The following is a 16,301-nucleotide window of genomic DNA, read 5'->3' as shown; positions in this document are numbered from 1 at the left end:
GGGAAGTGCAGTGGTCAGAAAGCACAGCTTTATAACGGCCGTTGCTGGTCTCCCACGCCCCATTACCCAGCCACTCCTGGAAAGATGCACAGCGTTTGTGGGTCTGCTGAGAAACATTTCCGCACGATGTTGTGTACACAGAGTGGCCTGTTGGTCTGACAAATGCCTCCTCAGGGTACCCACATGGATGTCAGAAGGTGTGCATCACCCCAGAAGATGCCCTCGGCCCCATCCAGACAGGCCCCTGACACAGCTGGCTTCTGTGGTCACAGGTCTGCTTGAACTGGTCTACAACTCCATGTAAGTCGAGTCACAGACGGTGTGCCCTGTTCACTCAGCACGGCAGTTTGAGACCCAGCCACGTGGCTTCCTGGGTCAGCAGTCTGTGCCCCTTTATGGGTGAGAAGCATCCCGCCGCGTCCACACGCACGGTCTGTCCACCTTCCTGCTGGTCCCAGCGCCTGTGAACAGAGCGTCCGTGAGCCTTTCACAGAGGCCTTTTGTGGACATGGACACCCTTCCTCTTAGATGGATGTGTAGGGGTCACTGAGCTGTGTTTAACTTTTTGAGAAGCTGCCAAACTTCTTTCCAAACAACCATTTTACAAGCAAGCAGCAGGATGAAGCCACCCTGCCAACACTGCACGGCCCTTCTTTTCCTGTCACTGACACTCCAGCGAGCGTGGAGAAATATCTCACTGGGGGTTAACTTGCATTTCCCTAATGATTAACGATATTCAGCAATTTTTCCTTCCATATGGTCATTCTTTCATGAGTGCCTATTCACGGACTTTGCCCATTTTTGGCAGTTTGTCTTTTATTATATAGCAATTCTTTGTACTGCCTAGACAGTCTTTTTACATGTGTTGTAAATATTGTCCCCCATTCTGTGACTTGCTCATTGCTGTTCCTAATGCTGTCTCTGGAGAGCAACACATTTTTTCTCCACTAAGACAGAAAAAAAGATGAACTTAGGAATTCCAAAACATTTTAAAGTAGTCTCCTCTAAAACAACCATAGGGGCGGCCGGTCAGCTCAGTTGGTTAGAGCACAGTGCTCTCAACAACAAGGTCGCCAGTTAGATTCCCACCCACATGGGCCACTCTGAGCTGCGCCCTCCACAACTAGATTGAAACAACGACTTGACTTGGAGCTGATGGGTCCTGGCAAAACACACGTAAATGAATAAAAGTTTTTAAAAAAAAAAAAAAAACCGTAACAAACTTTGTGGATTTATTCCATATCTTTGAAAAAAAAAACTTTCTTTGATTTATTTCACAGTAGAAGATACATCAATATGGTTTCACTTAAGATGGTTTTTACTTCCATGTTTCCTCATCCATCTGTAACGTATTTAAATAGCCCAGGCTTACTCAGTGCAGACGGGCTGGGATTAGACCTGCCTGGGCACTTCTGTCACTATGTCATGCGTGTGGGTCTCCAGGCCGGAGACTCAAGTCTCAGTTTTTAGGGGGAAGTTTAATGCTTTCTTGGTGGCTGGTGAATCCTTTTTTGGACAACTGGAGACCGTTCAATGTCTGTGAAGACCCTTACGTAAGAAAAGGCTGCAGCTGAGAACAGTGTGACACAAGACAAATGTCAGCAGCACCTCCAGTGTTGGAATCAAGAGGACACGTGCTCAGGAAGACGCTGGCCTACGAGATGGTGACAACTGGACAGGGTCCCACAAGAGAACAAAAGGTGAAAACTCAAAGCCTAGAGAGTGGAGTGCCACCAGCAAGTGCCGTGTCAGCTGAGGGTGCCATGGACACCCATGCAGGGCCGAGGTCCAAATGTGGGAATTATCGTCACTGCATCTTACATTTCAGAGAGAACAGCAATATGCACCATCCTTGTCCTGTTAAGTGTTTGTAACTTTCCTTTTCTTCCTGCCAATAGCTTGTTTTGTTATCCAGATAGGGAATACAATGTGAGTACATAGTGATTCAACTTGGAGTTTCTCTCTATCAGCAGCTGCTATTGCAATTCAAGTGACAAGGGACAAGAGCCCGCATGGCCCTGGGGAGGAAAGGCCATGCGGTCCCATCACAGTGCCGCCAACAGCACTGTGCCAGAGAGAACAAGGAAGGCTCACGATTCCATGCTAGTCAGCATGGGCTCCAGCCAGCACATGGGCTCGAAGAGGAAGGAAGGAGCAGACGGGCTGTAGCCTCACAAGGATGCCAACCATTTCGGCCCCGACAGGACCCACAGACCTCCCTTCAGAACGCTGCCATCAGATCGATGCCGGGCGGGACAGGCAAGTCCGGAGGGCTGTGTCCCTGGACCCAGGGTCTGCAGGGCCCATGAGGGAATTAGGTTGACCCCAGTTTCTAGGACTCAGTGGGGATGAGAGTGTTTGTACAAAGAATAGAAATTCCTTCTGATTCAACTTCAGGAAGCCAACGCCCAAGTCCTCTGTTGGCCAAAAAAGAAATCTAGAGTTGTGTTCTCTGACCTTCTGGGCCATGTCTGTCCCCACTGCTCCGCAGAAGAGACGCGCGCTCCAGGCCGACAGCCAAGCACCTCCCCCTCCCCGGGATACACGTCTCTGCTCCCACCACCAGCCGTCCCCCACCCCCTGGCCCGTCCCCGCTGCCCCTGTGAAGCCTTCCTTACATAGCCATCTTTCCCACACAACCTCAATCTCCTTGCCTTTCACTTCAAAATCACAGACGGCCACCCTGTTTCCAGTCAAAGCCTCATTCTTCTCATCAATACCAATTTCTAATTTCCATTCAGTTCTCCTTCCTCTGGAATCTTTGTCATATGTGCCTCACATGCCAGGAAATGACAAGCACTAAATTGCATTAATTCATTTTTTAATCCTCTGTTGAAAAATTCAACTACACATAAAACACGCAGATTTATCAGACTCTGAGATCAGTACATGTGAAATACTTTCACAGCTCGAGGTCTGTCACCCCAAGTGACTCATAACCTCATAAAAGACAACCCCATTAATTCTCATTCACTCCCTTGAGAAGCACCAAACAAAACGAGAATTTGGATCAGCTCTCCACAACACCCTGTACTTTTATGAACCATCACTTCTGTGTTAGCGGCTCCGAGAGCCAGCAGCCCCCTTCCCATGGGGAGACGTCCCAAGACCCCCACTGGATGCCTGAAACCACGGATAGTACCAAAGCCTACATAGACTGTGGTTTTTTTCTATATATACATATTTATGATAACATTAATTTATAAATGAGGCACAGTAAGAGATTAACAATGTCTAATAATAAAATAGAAAATATAACACTATGCTGTAACAAAGGTTAAGTGAATGTGACCTCCCTCTCTCTCGCTCTCTTTCTCTCTCTCCAGTAATTTTTACGTTTTTCAGTCCCAAACCATTCCTGAATCTGTGTAACCATTCCTGACTTGCAGTAAAGGGCTTGCTGTCACTTGTTTCGGGTGGCCCTTTGTTAAAGCCTTCCGTGCTTTCTGGCACAACACGTTGCTGTCAATCTGCGCACATTCCCGTTTGTCTTCCACCCACAAATTAATCCTTCCCACCCTAACTCAGCACTCACACACTGTGGCCGTACCTTCTGTAGTGGAGGTATGACAGCAAAGCAGCACGAATTTCTTTCTCCTTCACAAGTCCACGGATGGTAAATTCGTTCTTACTGTAGATCTCAGCAACCTCAGCATACAATTTCTTCGTTCGTTCCTTATTAAGTCGAGAACTGTCACCTTTTCACCTTTTCACTTTCCCGCTTCTCACTGGCATATCCAAGTTGCCAGCATCACTACACTTCTGCTTGGGGGCCATGATTAAGTAAAATAAGGGTGGCTTGAACACAAGCACAATGACACAACAACAGTCAGTTTGATAACCCAGATGGCCCCTAAGTGATTAACGGGTGGGAGGATCAACAGAGAGGAGACACTGGACAAAGGGAAGACTCACGTCCTCGGTGGGATGGCACGGAGGACACCACATTCCATCCCACTACTCAGAATGGTGGGCAATTGAAAACTTATGAATTGTTCACTTCTGGAATTTTCCATTTAATATTTTTGGAATGTGGTTGACCATGGATAACTGCAATTGCAGAAAGCAAAACAACAGATAAAGGGAGAACAACTTTACCATGCTATTAATAGAAGCAAAATTAAGTTGGGAACACACCAAGAAACAAATGGAAAAGTTATTTCTAATCAGAGCCTGGAACAAAGTTGGCACTAAATAATTTTTGTGAGAAAGAAGGAAGAAGTAAAAGAGGAAAGGAGGGAGACAGAATTTTATATACTGTGTTTCCCCGAAAATAAGACCTAGCTGGACAATCAGCTCTAATGTGTCTTTGGAGCAAAAATTAATATAAGACCTGCTCTTATTTCACTATAATATAAGACCGGGTCTTATATAATGTAATATAATACCAGGTCTTATATTAAGTTTTGCTCCAAGAGACACATTGGCGCTGATGGTCCGGCTCAGTCTTATTTTCGGGGAAACACGGTACATCTTTATATATATTTTTAAATCCCTCTTTTGAAAAACATACTTGGTTGAACCGCATGCTGTTGCATGTCTGTAGGTCAGAAACAGTTGAACGTTGGTAATGTTATGTGGTTCAATCTAAAATCAACACTAGATATCCGGTCAAACATGGAATTGTCTGCTCCCCACTTAAACCTATTCATCCAGGTTGAAGGATCCGTAGGTTTTTGCGTCTTGCACCGTTTTGTTTTCTCCATGTGATAGTCAATCATTTGCAAAGCACTGATAACAGCACCTTTTCTATGAAAATACCCAGGCACCTTCCCCCCAAAGTCTGAAATATGAAGTCAGTCCTACTTACACTAATGAAAAGGAATGCGCTCCCCCTCTGGAAAGAATGCCTTTAAACAGAATGTCAAAAATGAACATCACTTATCTACTCCAGAATCTGTTTAGACCACCCCCTCGGCAGCAAGGCTTGGGCGGACCACGGTCACATTCCTTCTTTGTTGTCTGCAAAAACATGGGTGGGCCAAAAGTTGTGCAAATCCCATGACATATGCCACATAATATGAATCATTTTAGCATTCAAATACCAAAAAGGAATCTTCACAGCCATCTCAGAGCCTCGAGCAGGTTAGACAGATCCCTGTCTCATCCCTTTCCCATTGGACACCGGGATGCCCTGGAGGACAGCACCCCTTCCCCACCGAGCACTCACCGCCGGCCTCCTCACCCTCTTGTCTCCACTTGTGCTACAGCTGCAGGTCGCCAACCTGAGACAGGTCCATCCCAGGAACCACACCGAGCCTCAGTCTCCCCACCTGTATGATGGAGAATCCCTTCCTTGTAAATCCTTGAGAGGAACCAGGAAGATGAACAGGTTAACCTGCTTCCACAAATTATAAGACGGATTTGAAATCAGAGGTTGTCATCTACAAAAGGTCTTCCAACAGCCCTCTGGGCCCCACCTGGACAGTCTGTTCACCTACCCCCCACCCCCACCCCAGGCTCTCTCCCTGGCCATGTCTCCTGAGAAGCATCCTGTGGGCTCTGCTTTCTCTCAGCAAGGATGCCCTCCATCATGCTGGTGCCCACATTTGGACCAGGGCATACAACATTTCTTTGTCACATCTGGGCTCTCACTACTGCCTGCCCTCCCGAGTTCCAGTTCCACCGGGAGGATACCACCAGCCTGCGGCCAGCCAAGCTCACTCACCAGCTCAGTGCCTCTATCCTGGCTGAAGAATCGTTAGAAAGCCTGGTGCAGCAATTTCCTCCCCACATACCCTGAGAAAAGCCAGGTCCTCTTAACCTGATTAAGTCTGTGAATTTTGTAGGTGAAAACAATGCCTTTAAATGGGTTTTCCAAGGTGAAATTTCATCACTACACTCCCAGTACATAGGTTTTTCCACGTAGTTGGAAAATAAATAATAATAACAATACCTATAAATTCATAGTGTTACTATAAAAAATGTGATAATGACGTGAAATGAAGTTAAAAATGAAAAGTTCTACATACACTATTTTCATTACTGTTCTCTGTGGAGGTAGAAGAACCAATGGCTTTTACACGATAGTACACTTGCTCATTGCTTGAAAATGTGGACTGGCCTCATAATGCTGATGAATACACATCACACCTTCAGCAGACAGACTGCTGCCAATCCAGTGACACCAACACTGCTGTTCTTCACAGGTGTGTGCAGAAACGTCACATGGCAGGGCATCGAAACAGAGCAGGGGAGCCTCTGAGTCTGGGACCGTCCAACCCTTAGCCCGTTAGTGGCCCCAGAGCACCGACACCTGCTCAACATGGATGAACCTCGAAGGCATTACACTCAATGATAAGAGCCAGACACAAGACAAATATTGTGTGATTCCACTTATATGAGGTCCCCAGAGGAGTCCAATTCATAGAGACAGAAAGTAGAACCGTGGTCGCCAGGGACTGGGGGAGGGGGAGGGGAGTTCGTGTTTACTGAGCGCAGAATTTTAGTTTGGGAAGAAGAAAAGCTTCTGGAGATGAACGGCGATGGTTGCACAGCAGCATGAACGTAACTAATATCACTCAACTGTACACTTAAAATGGTTAACATGATTTTTATGTTATGTTACGTGTACTCTACCACAATTAAGAATAAAATTTTTAAATAAAAAAACTAAATGATGTGACTGAAATGAAGAATATTAAATAAGATTCGATGGGCTTGCTTGCCTAAAACTGCTTTATTTATCTAGCTTTAACTCATTTTAAATAAATTTCATTTTAACAAAGGGAAACAATTACTATAAATGGATAAAAGTGTTTGGATAACTCTAAATAGAAAATGAAAATCAGTTATTGTAAATTCTGCTTCTCAAAAACTTTGTAAGAAAAAGTATATAGATTTATGGTCAATGTGTGAGGATTCCAATAAGAAACCCAGGAATTCAAGCCTGTGACACTTCTTAGGAGGTGGTGTGACAGCACGCTGCGTCTCTTGGGAGAAAAGGGGTGATGGGGGCAGTCGGGGCCTTGGGGGGATGGACACGCCTACTCCTGGTTTCCCAGCGGGGGTGCACAACACGCGACCTTCCCAGGTGTTTCAGGCTGGCCCTAAGAGGCCCTCACATGGGGGGCATCCATGCTGTTTGTCGTATGGGATCTGGAATTGTTCTAGAAGCACCCAGACTCTTCTGGGAGCCTAGAAAGGCTTGGTTCTGGGACCTTCAGAGGCAGTGATGTGCAGAGTGGATTCCCAGGACGGCTACTTGTCCCTGAGGCAGCAGCTGGACCCTACCTCGTTGTTTTGGCCATCACCGTGGGAGGAAGGGCCCAGAAGCAAACTGCATGAAGACGGTGGCCCGGGCAGAGGCCGGTTCACCAGGTGAAGCTGGGGTGCCAGTCAGGGCTGCCCCCTCCCCCATGTGTCCACTGCCCAAAGTGAAGTCCCCCCACCCTCAGCAAAGTCTAGGCTGTGGAACAAGCACTGTGCTACTTTTTATTCAAGAACATTCTGTCTCACTTCACTGCACTCCATGCAGAGGGCTGGGTTCCATGGGGGCCTGTTGAGGAGCAGGACAGTCATGGACATGAGTGGACACGGATGCAGCCGAGCGGCTTGGGGAACCAGGGGTCACAGGCAGCGGCTGAGCCACGAAACCCCATCTGTCTTCACATCACTGGTCCTGGCGGCCTGGGCCCACCACGTGTCTGCGGTCACTCGGCCACAAACAGGTGAAGCTTGCCATCCAAGGTGGCTGTCGCGAGCTGTGATGGAGAACAAAACACCACGTGGTTTCAATCACCTTCTGCTGACTGAGAGCCCCACAGGGGGAGGGAGCTCACGGTGCGTGATTTCCTCCTATGCGACCTTCTGGACCAGAGAACACAGTGCATTAGAAACAGTCACTCCACATGTGCAACAGCCATTCTACTCACTGATCCAAATTACTTTCCCCAGCCATTCTAGTACTTTCAGTGCCTGGGTCAGAGCCTGTCTACACTGCAAGTGCCCACACGCACTCCTGGGGGCTAAGGGACAAACCACAGCACTGTGGCTTCCTACCATCACTTCCCATGGGGCCTCAAGTGGCAGGAGGCCCAGAACTTGCGACTTCATGGCCCCCTCCCCCACTCGTGCCCCGGGTGGGGGCGGCTCGGCCAGGTGCAGTGTCAGGACACTGCGTGAGCACGTGGCTCCCACCTGCCATTCTCTCTGAGGGGCCAGCTTGGCTGCTCCCGCGCTGCCAGCCCCCAGGAGCTGGTGACGTGGGAAGAGCGAGTTCGGGAGCATGCCAGCAAGCTCTGGCCACGTTTTAGTGAGCTCAGGCCACCGTAACGCTGGGGTTAGGGCTTTAACGTGAGACTGGGCAGAAGCCACACCATCCCACGGAGCAGCAGTGGTGCCCACGGCCCCCCACCTGCTGACCCCACACCTGGCTCATCAGCCTCTGCCTCACCTGCTCTGCCCTCACCCGGAGCCCCAGAGTGCGTGGACTGGCCGAGGGCCCGCAGAGCAACTGTGCCCGCATGACGAGCGCCAGCACGCTCGGCGTCAGAGGGCAGCTCCCAGGGGACTTCTACCCGCTGCTCATGGCGGTTCCCAGTGTTTGCCCTGACTGCATTTCTCAGCACCATCTGCACTGGGGCTAAGCAGGTGAGGGCCAGTTCACTGCAGTCTGAGCGGCGTCCCAGCTGCGTCCCTCCACTGGTGCTGATGTAGGCGGACGCAGGCTCAGGTGAGGACGTGGGCACAGACACACGTGTCCTACACTAGAAGAGACCTGGAGAGCCATTAGAAGCAGCACAGAGCAGAACCTACAACTTTTATTATTTGGCTGAAAGTTTAATTACCTCCCAGAGTTTTAAGTGTGGTGATTATGAAACAGGTATGGAGTCGAACCCTGGTTCTACCACATTTGCTGTGTTATCCGAGCAAGTCACTTGAGTTCTCTCCACCTCAGCTTAGGTAAATACCAGGTGATAATATTGGGGAAAACCACCTGCAGAGGAGTTGTGAGGACGGAAGCGGCTAATACAGGTAAAGCACCTGTCAGAACCAGACACCTAAGCATCTGCAAGCGTCAGCATCACTAAGGACCCAATCACGACAGGTACATACAGATAAAGCAGGTTGGGTGACTTCACACTGAGTTACAACTTCCATAACCCTAAGAGTAACAAACTGATGCTAACACACTGCAGATTCTCGGATTTGTATTTTTGGGGGGTTTGGGGGTGGGTCTTAGTTCTATATTTCAAAGAAAAGGCCAAAGCGATGTCAGATTTCATGGGGGAGCACAGCTGTGCTTATTCGTAAGTCCCCAAATAATTTTACACTTGAGGACATGTCAAATTTATTGTAAACTGTTCTCCAACTGGACCGTATCAGAGACAATGATGATAAACCACATACATCCAGTCTTTTGAAAGTGAGGTTTATCTGCTCTAAACATTAGATTGTTGCAAAAGTAATTTTAAATTGAAATTACTTTTGCACCAACCTAATAACTCAGTCTGCAAACCGGCTGCAAATCTTCCAGTAATGACATCTTAGAACACTAATAACCCCTTTTCAGAACAGATCTTGAAACAACATAAGAATAATATTCAGACAGCTGACACACTGCTATTTCCAAGGGAAAAGCAACAAAGCAATGAACACATCAGTTCTCATTCACTGGAATTTAGCCTGAATTTGTCCGGGAATCTGATCTTTACCATCAGACCTCCATCGACATAAACGGAACATATGCTCTATGTTCCCAGTGTCTGTGGAGCAGGTACCGCTTGGTGGCTGAAGACAGGAAAAGGCAGCAGGGGATAGGCTGCCTGGAGTGTCATGGAAAACAGAGTCACAGGAAGACAGTGAAAGTCAGCTTTAAGAGAGACTTTTCTTAGGACACAGGGACATGAAGCAAGTCCCTTTGGAGCCAGATGACAAACTGCAACACAGAATCAGGAAAAAGGAAATTCTCCCGAAGGGTCGAGAAGAGGACTGAAGATTTGCTGTGAGAATGCAGAGGACGCGGCACTCCTGGCTGCGAAGGATAAAAGCCCAACTGAGACTCGTTCAGAGAAAGGCGTCTCACTCCGTGGTCACTGGAATGTCTGAGGGGCTGAAGAGCAAAAACGGGTTTTGGAGCCAGAAAAACGAAAGCCATAGACTTAACTGTCACCAGGACACTGCTGTCATTACCTGGTTCTGCTCTGTGTTATACATTTTCCTCCTCCTTCTTTTTCTTTAGAAACCATGTGTTTCTAATTCTCTGGTCCACATGGCCAGAAAAACAAAACAGAACAAACAGCAACAAAAACCTGAGATCGCTTACGCCACCAGGTTTTGGCACCAGTCACTGCTCCTTCTCAGTTTCATTTTCAAAATGTGGCCCAAGTGGGGTCAAGTGCTCAGTCACCTGATGCTCCTGTGATAACCATGTGGGTGAGAGTTTCCCAGGAGTCAGTGAGACGAAGGACAAAGTATGAGGAATAGAAATGACTCCCTTCCTAAAAGGAAATTAGGATATCCCATCGGAGTGGATGTTTGATTTCAACTAAAGCAGGAATATTTAGTTTGCTGTTGCAGATTGCAAACTCCAGGGTAGTTATTATTGAAAAGACAAACAATGCTGAGGCTTTCACAGAACTCGTTAATGTATATAGTTGAGCTGGTAAGAAAACAGGACAAAAATGACAAAAAGGCTGCAAGCCAGAGAATATAAGTGTATGAGGTCACACCGTCTGCCTTGAGCAAATCACTGGTTTCTGGTTTGATTTGTTTGTCTTGTTTAGAAAGGTTGGAGAGGGGGCTACAAGGACACAGAAGATGAGGGCTTGGGGTCTCATGAGGAAAGGAGTTGAGCCCGAGGAACCTGGACAAAGCCAGAAGATTCATGTGTTTGAAATTGAGGGAAGCATGGACCAGAAAGACCACCCAGGAACCGAGGGGAGAAAAGGCCATCCCAGCCTAAGGTAAGGAAACCCTCCAAAATCCCTTACAAGAGTCTGCACTGTAACTCATGTTGTGTGATACATAATACCAAGTCAAAGAATTAACAAAAACAAAAGATGGCAGTCTCCGCTGCTAATGTTCCCAGAGCACCTAGTAGAGAAAGACTATGACCACCCTGGGCCATCCCTTCAACTAAAGCCACACAGGACGCTTGGGACAAACCCTGCTGAAGGGTATCCTGGGGCATTTCCCAAAGAATTGTTGTTAGTGGACAGAAGAAACAGTACTACAAATTTTAGACAACAGAACCATCACATACAGTCTGCAAATCAGTATGCTGAAAATGACTAGAAACATAAGAGGTGCTCTAATAAAGAACTGGGAAATTAAAAAGAACCAAAGTGAAACTAGAGATAAGAGTAGAGTCATTAAATATAAACATTCAATTGACTGGTTAAGAGCTGATTAGAAATAGCTGAAGAGAGAGTTAGTGAACTAGAAAACAGACATGAAGAAATCATCCAGAACTCATAGAGCTGAAAGTATGGAAAATGTGAAAGAGAGTTTAGATGACAGACTAAGTCCAGTAATCATTTAATCGGAGTTCTAGAAGGAAACAACAGTGAGAATGGAAAATAGGGAGTATTTGAAGGGAAAAACACTAGAATTATGAGTATGCAGAATTAGGGGAAAATCAAATTGTCACTGAGGGAGCAAAATTAGTTCCAGGAAAGACATATAATAATAAACCTACACCTAAATTTATAGTCAGTTTCCAGAACAGCACACATAATAATCTTTCTCAATTGGTGGGCTTCATTCTGAATCTCTACCACAATGGAGTGGGTTCCAGTGCCCATCCCCACTCACAGAGATTTGGTTTCAGTTAGGGTGGAGTGAGGCATAAACGGTGACACTAAAACACCGGCCCAAGTAACTTTGAGGTGCAGCAAGAATCAAGGTCTACTTTTTTATACATGACTCAATTTTCAGTTTTAAATATTACTATCAATTATTGGCCATTAACTTTGTCATGGAGTCCTTCATTGAACATAAATCTTTAACTGTGATAAAAAACAAATTCATCAAATTTTTTTGTCTAATGTTTTATACTTTTCAAGTTTTGTTTAAGAAATCTTTCCCAAGCATATGTCACAAAGCTATTCTCCTACAATTCAGTCTACTTACTTATAGTTTTACCTTTCACATTTACGTATTTAAATCATCAGAAATGTGCATGTTTAAATACAAACACAGGGTTTTGTGTGTGTTTTTTTCTCAATATAGAAAGCCATCTTTTCCTAAACATTGTAGCAAATAGCCCATCTTTTCCCTATTGCTTTGTGGTGCCATATTTAATATGTATTAAGTCCCCAAATATACATTGGTCATCTCTGAATTCTCTATTATGTTCCTCTAGCTTTATTTAAGTTCTTGAACCAATATCACATTGTGTTTGTTTCTGTGATTTTGAAGTACTTCTTAATATCTAATAGAGAAAACATGAAGTTAACTTAGTCTTTTACGAATCTTTTACTCCAATATGTTTTTTGGAATAAGTTTATTGAACCCTACTAGAATTTTGATTGAGATTGCAATAAATTTATAAATCAGTGAAGAATCAGCATCCTTGTAATATTAAGGTGTAACTGAAATTATGGGAGGACACGGAACACTAGTCAGATCCTCTTCTATGCAGCGCATTAGAGTTTTAAAGTTTTCTCCACAGCCATTTGTTTTTCTTAGTTACTTTCAAGTGTTATTTGCTACTATGTAGGAAAATTTATTTCAAGGTTAGGTAGTTATTATTGGTGTATTGATTATTGTAGCTAGATATTACATTCCAGTTAAATGAGTCAAATCATCTGCAAATTATGAAGGTTTTTGTCTCTTCTTTTCCCAGCCTTTCACTGTAATTTATTTTTCTTTCCTTTTTTTATTTTTATCAATTTGGATCTCCAGTATTATATTAGCGGGACTTGTAAGAGTAGGTCCCCTGGTCACATTGCTGATCTCAAAGTGAGTACACGTAACAATCCTCCATGAAGTATTATATTTGCGATGTATTTTGGCATATAATCTTTACCAGATAGGAGCTTCTTTCTATTCCTACTTTGCTAGATTTCCTTTTTAAAAACCCTAAACAGTAATGGACTTAAATGCTTTTTCTGCTTCTACTAACAATACACAAACTATTTTTTTTTTTTTTTATCAAAGTAGTAAATTAAGTTATTGGGTTTTTCTGATGGAGAACCAATTTGGCATTTGGGGATAATAACATGTATTTTTAACTGCACAGTTGAATTCACTTGGCTCGTGTTTCATCAGAATTCACACAGTTTCACACAAGTTCATGACTGAAGCTGCCCTACAATCACTCTTTTGAACTATCGTTAGCTGGCATTAAAATAAAAAATAAAAAAAACCCTACCCTCATTGTGAAACAAGCATAATGCTCACACGTGGCTGGTGGGAAGTCAAATTACATGATCATTTGGAAAACAGTTTCAGTTTCTTACAAAGTAAAACATACACTTCACATATGACCCAGAAATCCCACATGTAAGTACTGATACCAAAAAAAAAAAAAATGTTCTTACAAAGTGCTGCTCACGAATGCTTGTAGTAGCTTTGTTCATAATAGACAAAACATGGAGACAACCAAAATGTCCGAGACTGGTGGGTGTACACACAAAGGGTGATGTCCCTACAGGGGACAACCTTACAACACACGCAACAACGTGGAAAAGTCTCAAAAAGCATTATGATGAGTGAAAAAATCCATACATTAAACACATACTGTATTATTCAATTTATAAGACTTCTTGAAAAGACCTCAGAGGGACAGAAATGAAACTTCCAGTGGTTGGTGGGGGGCGAGGGAGTTGACTGTGAAGGGGCCCATGGGACCTCAGGAGAGGGACGGCGTCCATCTTGGCTGGGGTGGCAGCTGGGTGGGGGCCAGTGTCCGTCCTGCCTGCGGGGGATGTCGTATGACTGCATACGTGTGCAAACTCTCATTAAATGTTCACCACAGCGGAGGACTCTTCTGTATGTAAGTATCAATGAACCTTAGTTGTAAAAATAATAATTTCTACCACGTTGGACAAAGGTGGGCAGATACTAGGAGATGGCAAAAGATTATTCAAAACTAATCATGTCCAAAATGCCTACTGAAGAAAGAAGTGAGCCTTTGCATTCTAAGCCATTTAACTCCACTATTTAGCTGCAAGTATGATGTGTGTACATCAGGTTAAGTAAGGCGTCATTATACAGAAATGCTCCATTTGAATAATTAAGAGCCTATGTCATAAACAAGATAATATAAAATTCTAGGTGTCTGAATGCGCAAAGCACGAAAAAACCTACTTTTCAATTTCACACGCCTTATATGCACACAACGGAGCAATTCTGAAAAAAATTAACAACCAGATGTGGAAAAAAAAATGGGTTTCCATCTCTAACAGTAATAAGCATCACAGGAAAAATGGGCCAAGTTCTGGGTCGTAAGTGCCAGGAACGCTCATACTTCCCATGCAGCTGACTTGTGACTCGAACTCTAACGACACCGGATGCTAAATTGCTAAATGTTTCTGTTCCTTACTCCCCCAGAGATCATCAAACATCACACTTGTCCTGATTTCCTCCATCAGGAGACAACTTTTAGACGCCCCTTCCTGTCAGTGTTTCCAGGAGCAGAGCCCGTTCCATTCCTCACCGGCAGTCGTCCTCCACGTCTTAGGGAAGCGACCGCTCTGCCCGCAGACTTCTACTGTCTAAACAGTTCTGAAGTCACCCGCTTTCTGAAAACTGGAGATTCTTCAGAACCTTCACAGTTTCCTCGCTCCGGATGCAAAACGCACGTGGCCGACCAGAGGCCGCGGAGGGTGGCGGTCCACACACAGCTTGGGCCGGAGTCACAGCTGTGTCATCGGTGAGGTCACACAACCTCCCCAGCCTCAGTGTTTCATCTATAAAGTGGGTACAGTCACATGACCGCTGCTGCCTTCTGTACCATAAAATGGGTGAATGCAATGGAGCCCTTAGAAGAGTAGCTGCAAGAGACCAGTCACCTGTGGTGCAAACATCGCCGCCCTCGTGACCACTAGCACACCTGTCTGCTTCGATGAGCAGGGGAGGCGACGCCAAGAGCCCCAGGCCGGTGTGTGGACTCTGTGCCGAGGGGCCAGCACAGGCCCCCACGTCACAGACAAGTCCCCTTAGTAAGCGCCCTCATCCAACGACGTTTCTGAGTTTGGTTTGTTTGTAGACGGCACATAACCAGGAGGAGAACTCTCCAAGGCTCCCCCTTGTTCGCCTTGTAAAACAAATTTCGAGGCAGGAGGGTAAAAGCCAGAAGACGACCACGGAGGCAGAAACGGCCGACGGCAGGTGAGTGGCCAGTGATGGGACCACAGGTAAGCTGCCCGGTCTGCCTGTGCTTCAGTGTCCCCACCGGTCAAACAGGGACACAGGCATGCTTCCGCGTGGATGCTGCGTTCGCGTATTTGGCACATGTATTAATATGCGTGTGAAGGACCGTGTGTAACACGCAGGACGCATCAACGATGGCCAGTCACCAACGCTAGCTGTCGACGTCTGTCCTGAGTTCTCTCACACCCCGTCTCGCAGGAGCTGCCCCCACAGGTGACCTAGTTCTGAAGCTTAAGGAAAACGGCCGGCACGACACTTGAGGCTCCTGAATATGAAACACTTGACGCCCATATTCCTTTTCTTTGATCAAAGCCTTCACGAATTCTCAGCATCTGCTTCTGCTGACATGTGACCACTGACTCAGGCTGCACGACCTCAGAGGTCAAGGCAGCCTTAGAAATCCAGCTGCGTTTTATGTCCCGATGCTGACACTGACGCACAGACATCAAGCTGGTTTGTGAAAAGTCACAGAGCTGGACGAGGACCTGGTGGCCCGGCCTCCAGGGGACACTGCTACGCCCTGCGTGGGCATCCGTGTTGCTTCCTTCTCGTTAACAGGCTGCGTGGTGTCCCCCCTGCTGTGGGAACCTTGGACGTCACCTCACATGGGGTGACCTCGACAGAGGCAGGAAGTGCAGTTTTACAACAGGTTCATGTTTGGAAATGCCAGCTGCATGGGCCGTGGGGACAGGAAGGGACAACGCACCACCGTCCCTGTGTCAGCCCAGGCGGCCACCCGTTTGTTTGCAGCTTTCAGAAGAGAAAATGCCATGATGTACGGTATCCGGCCCCAGTATTCAGGCAGCCTGTCTGCAAAGGCATGTGAACATCTGAGCAGAGCAGCACGCGTCAGCTTCCACCAGTCACTCGGCTTCACAAAGGGCAGCCAGCTACTGACCAGGGTCCTCTCCCCATCAGTCAGCCCAGGGTTTCAGTTTCTGAAATCCGGGCAGACGGCTGCACTGTGCAGCCAAGGCTGA

General features: G+C 46.2%; 1 protein-coding gene across 7 annotated transcripts in view; it reads right to left on the bottom strand.

The window, feature by feature from the left end:
- Positions 1 to 16,301, bottom strand: part of WDR27 (WD repeat domain 27) — a 154,393-nt gene that overhangs the window by 11,565 nt on the left and 126,527 nt on the right. For 4 of the 7 annotated variants that reach the window (XR_016019950.1, XR_016019951.1, XM_074333872.2 and 1 more), the window contains one exon: positions 7,421 to 7,703. The exons of 1 other annotated variant lie outside the window; for it this stretch is intronic. Coding sequence is in view for 1 of the 6 variants with exons in the window: in XM_074333869.2 (XP_074189970.2) it covers positions 7,653 to 7,703 (51 nt within the window). In the remaining 5 variants the exon portion in view is untranslated. Of the gene's footprint in view, positions 1 to 183; positions 5,274 to 7,420; positions 7,704 to 16,301 lie in introns of those variants that run through there. 2 more of the 7 variants (XR_016019949.1, XR_016019948.1) reach the window with 2 other exon arrangements.

This window comes from Rhinolophus sinicus, chromosome 2 (assembly GCF_057876585.1).
Source record: "Rhinolophus sinicus isolate RSI-liver-muscle chromosome 2, RSI-T2T, whole genome shotgun sequence".
NCBI lineage: Eukaryota > Metazoa > Chordata > Mammalia > Chiroptera > Rhinolophidae > Rhinolophus > Rhinolophus sinicus.
Note: the sequence above shows the minus strand (reverse complement) of the source record. Positions and strands in the feature narration are given on the sequence as shown.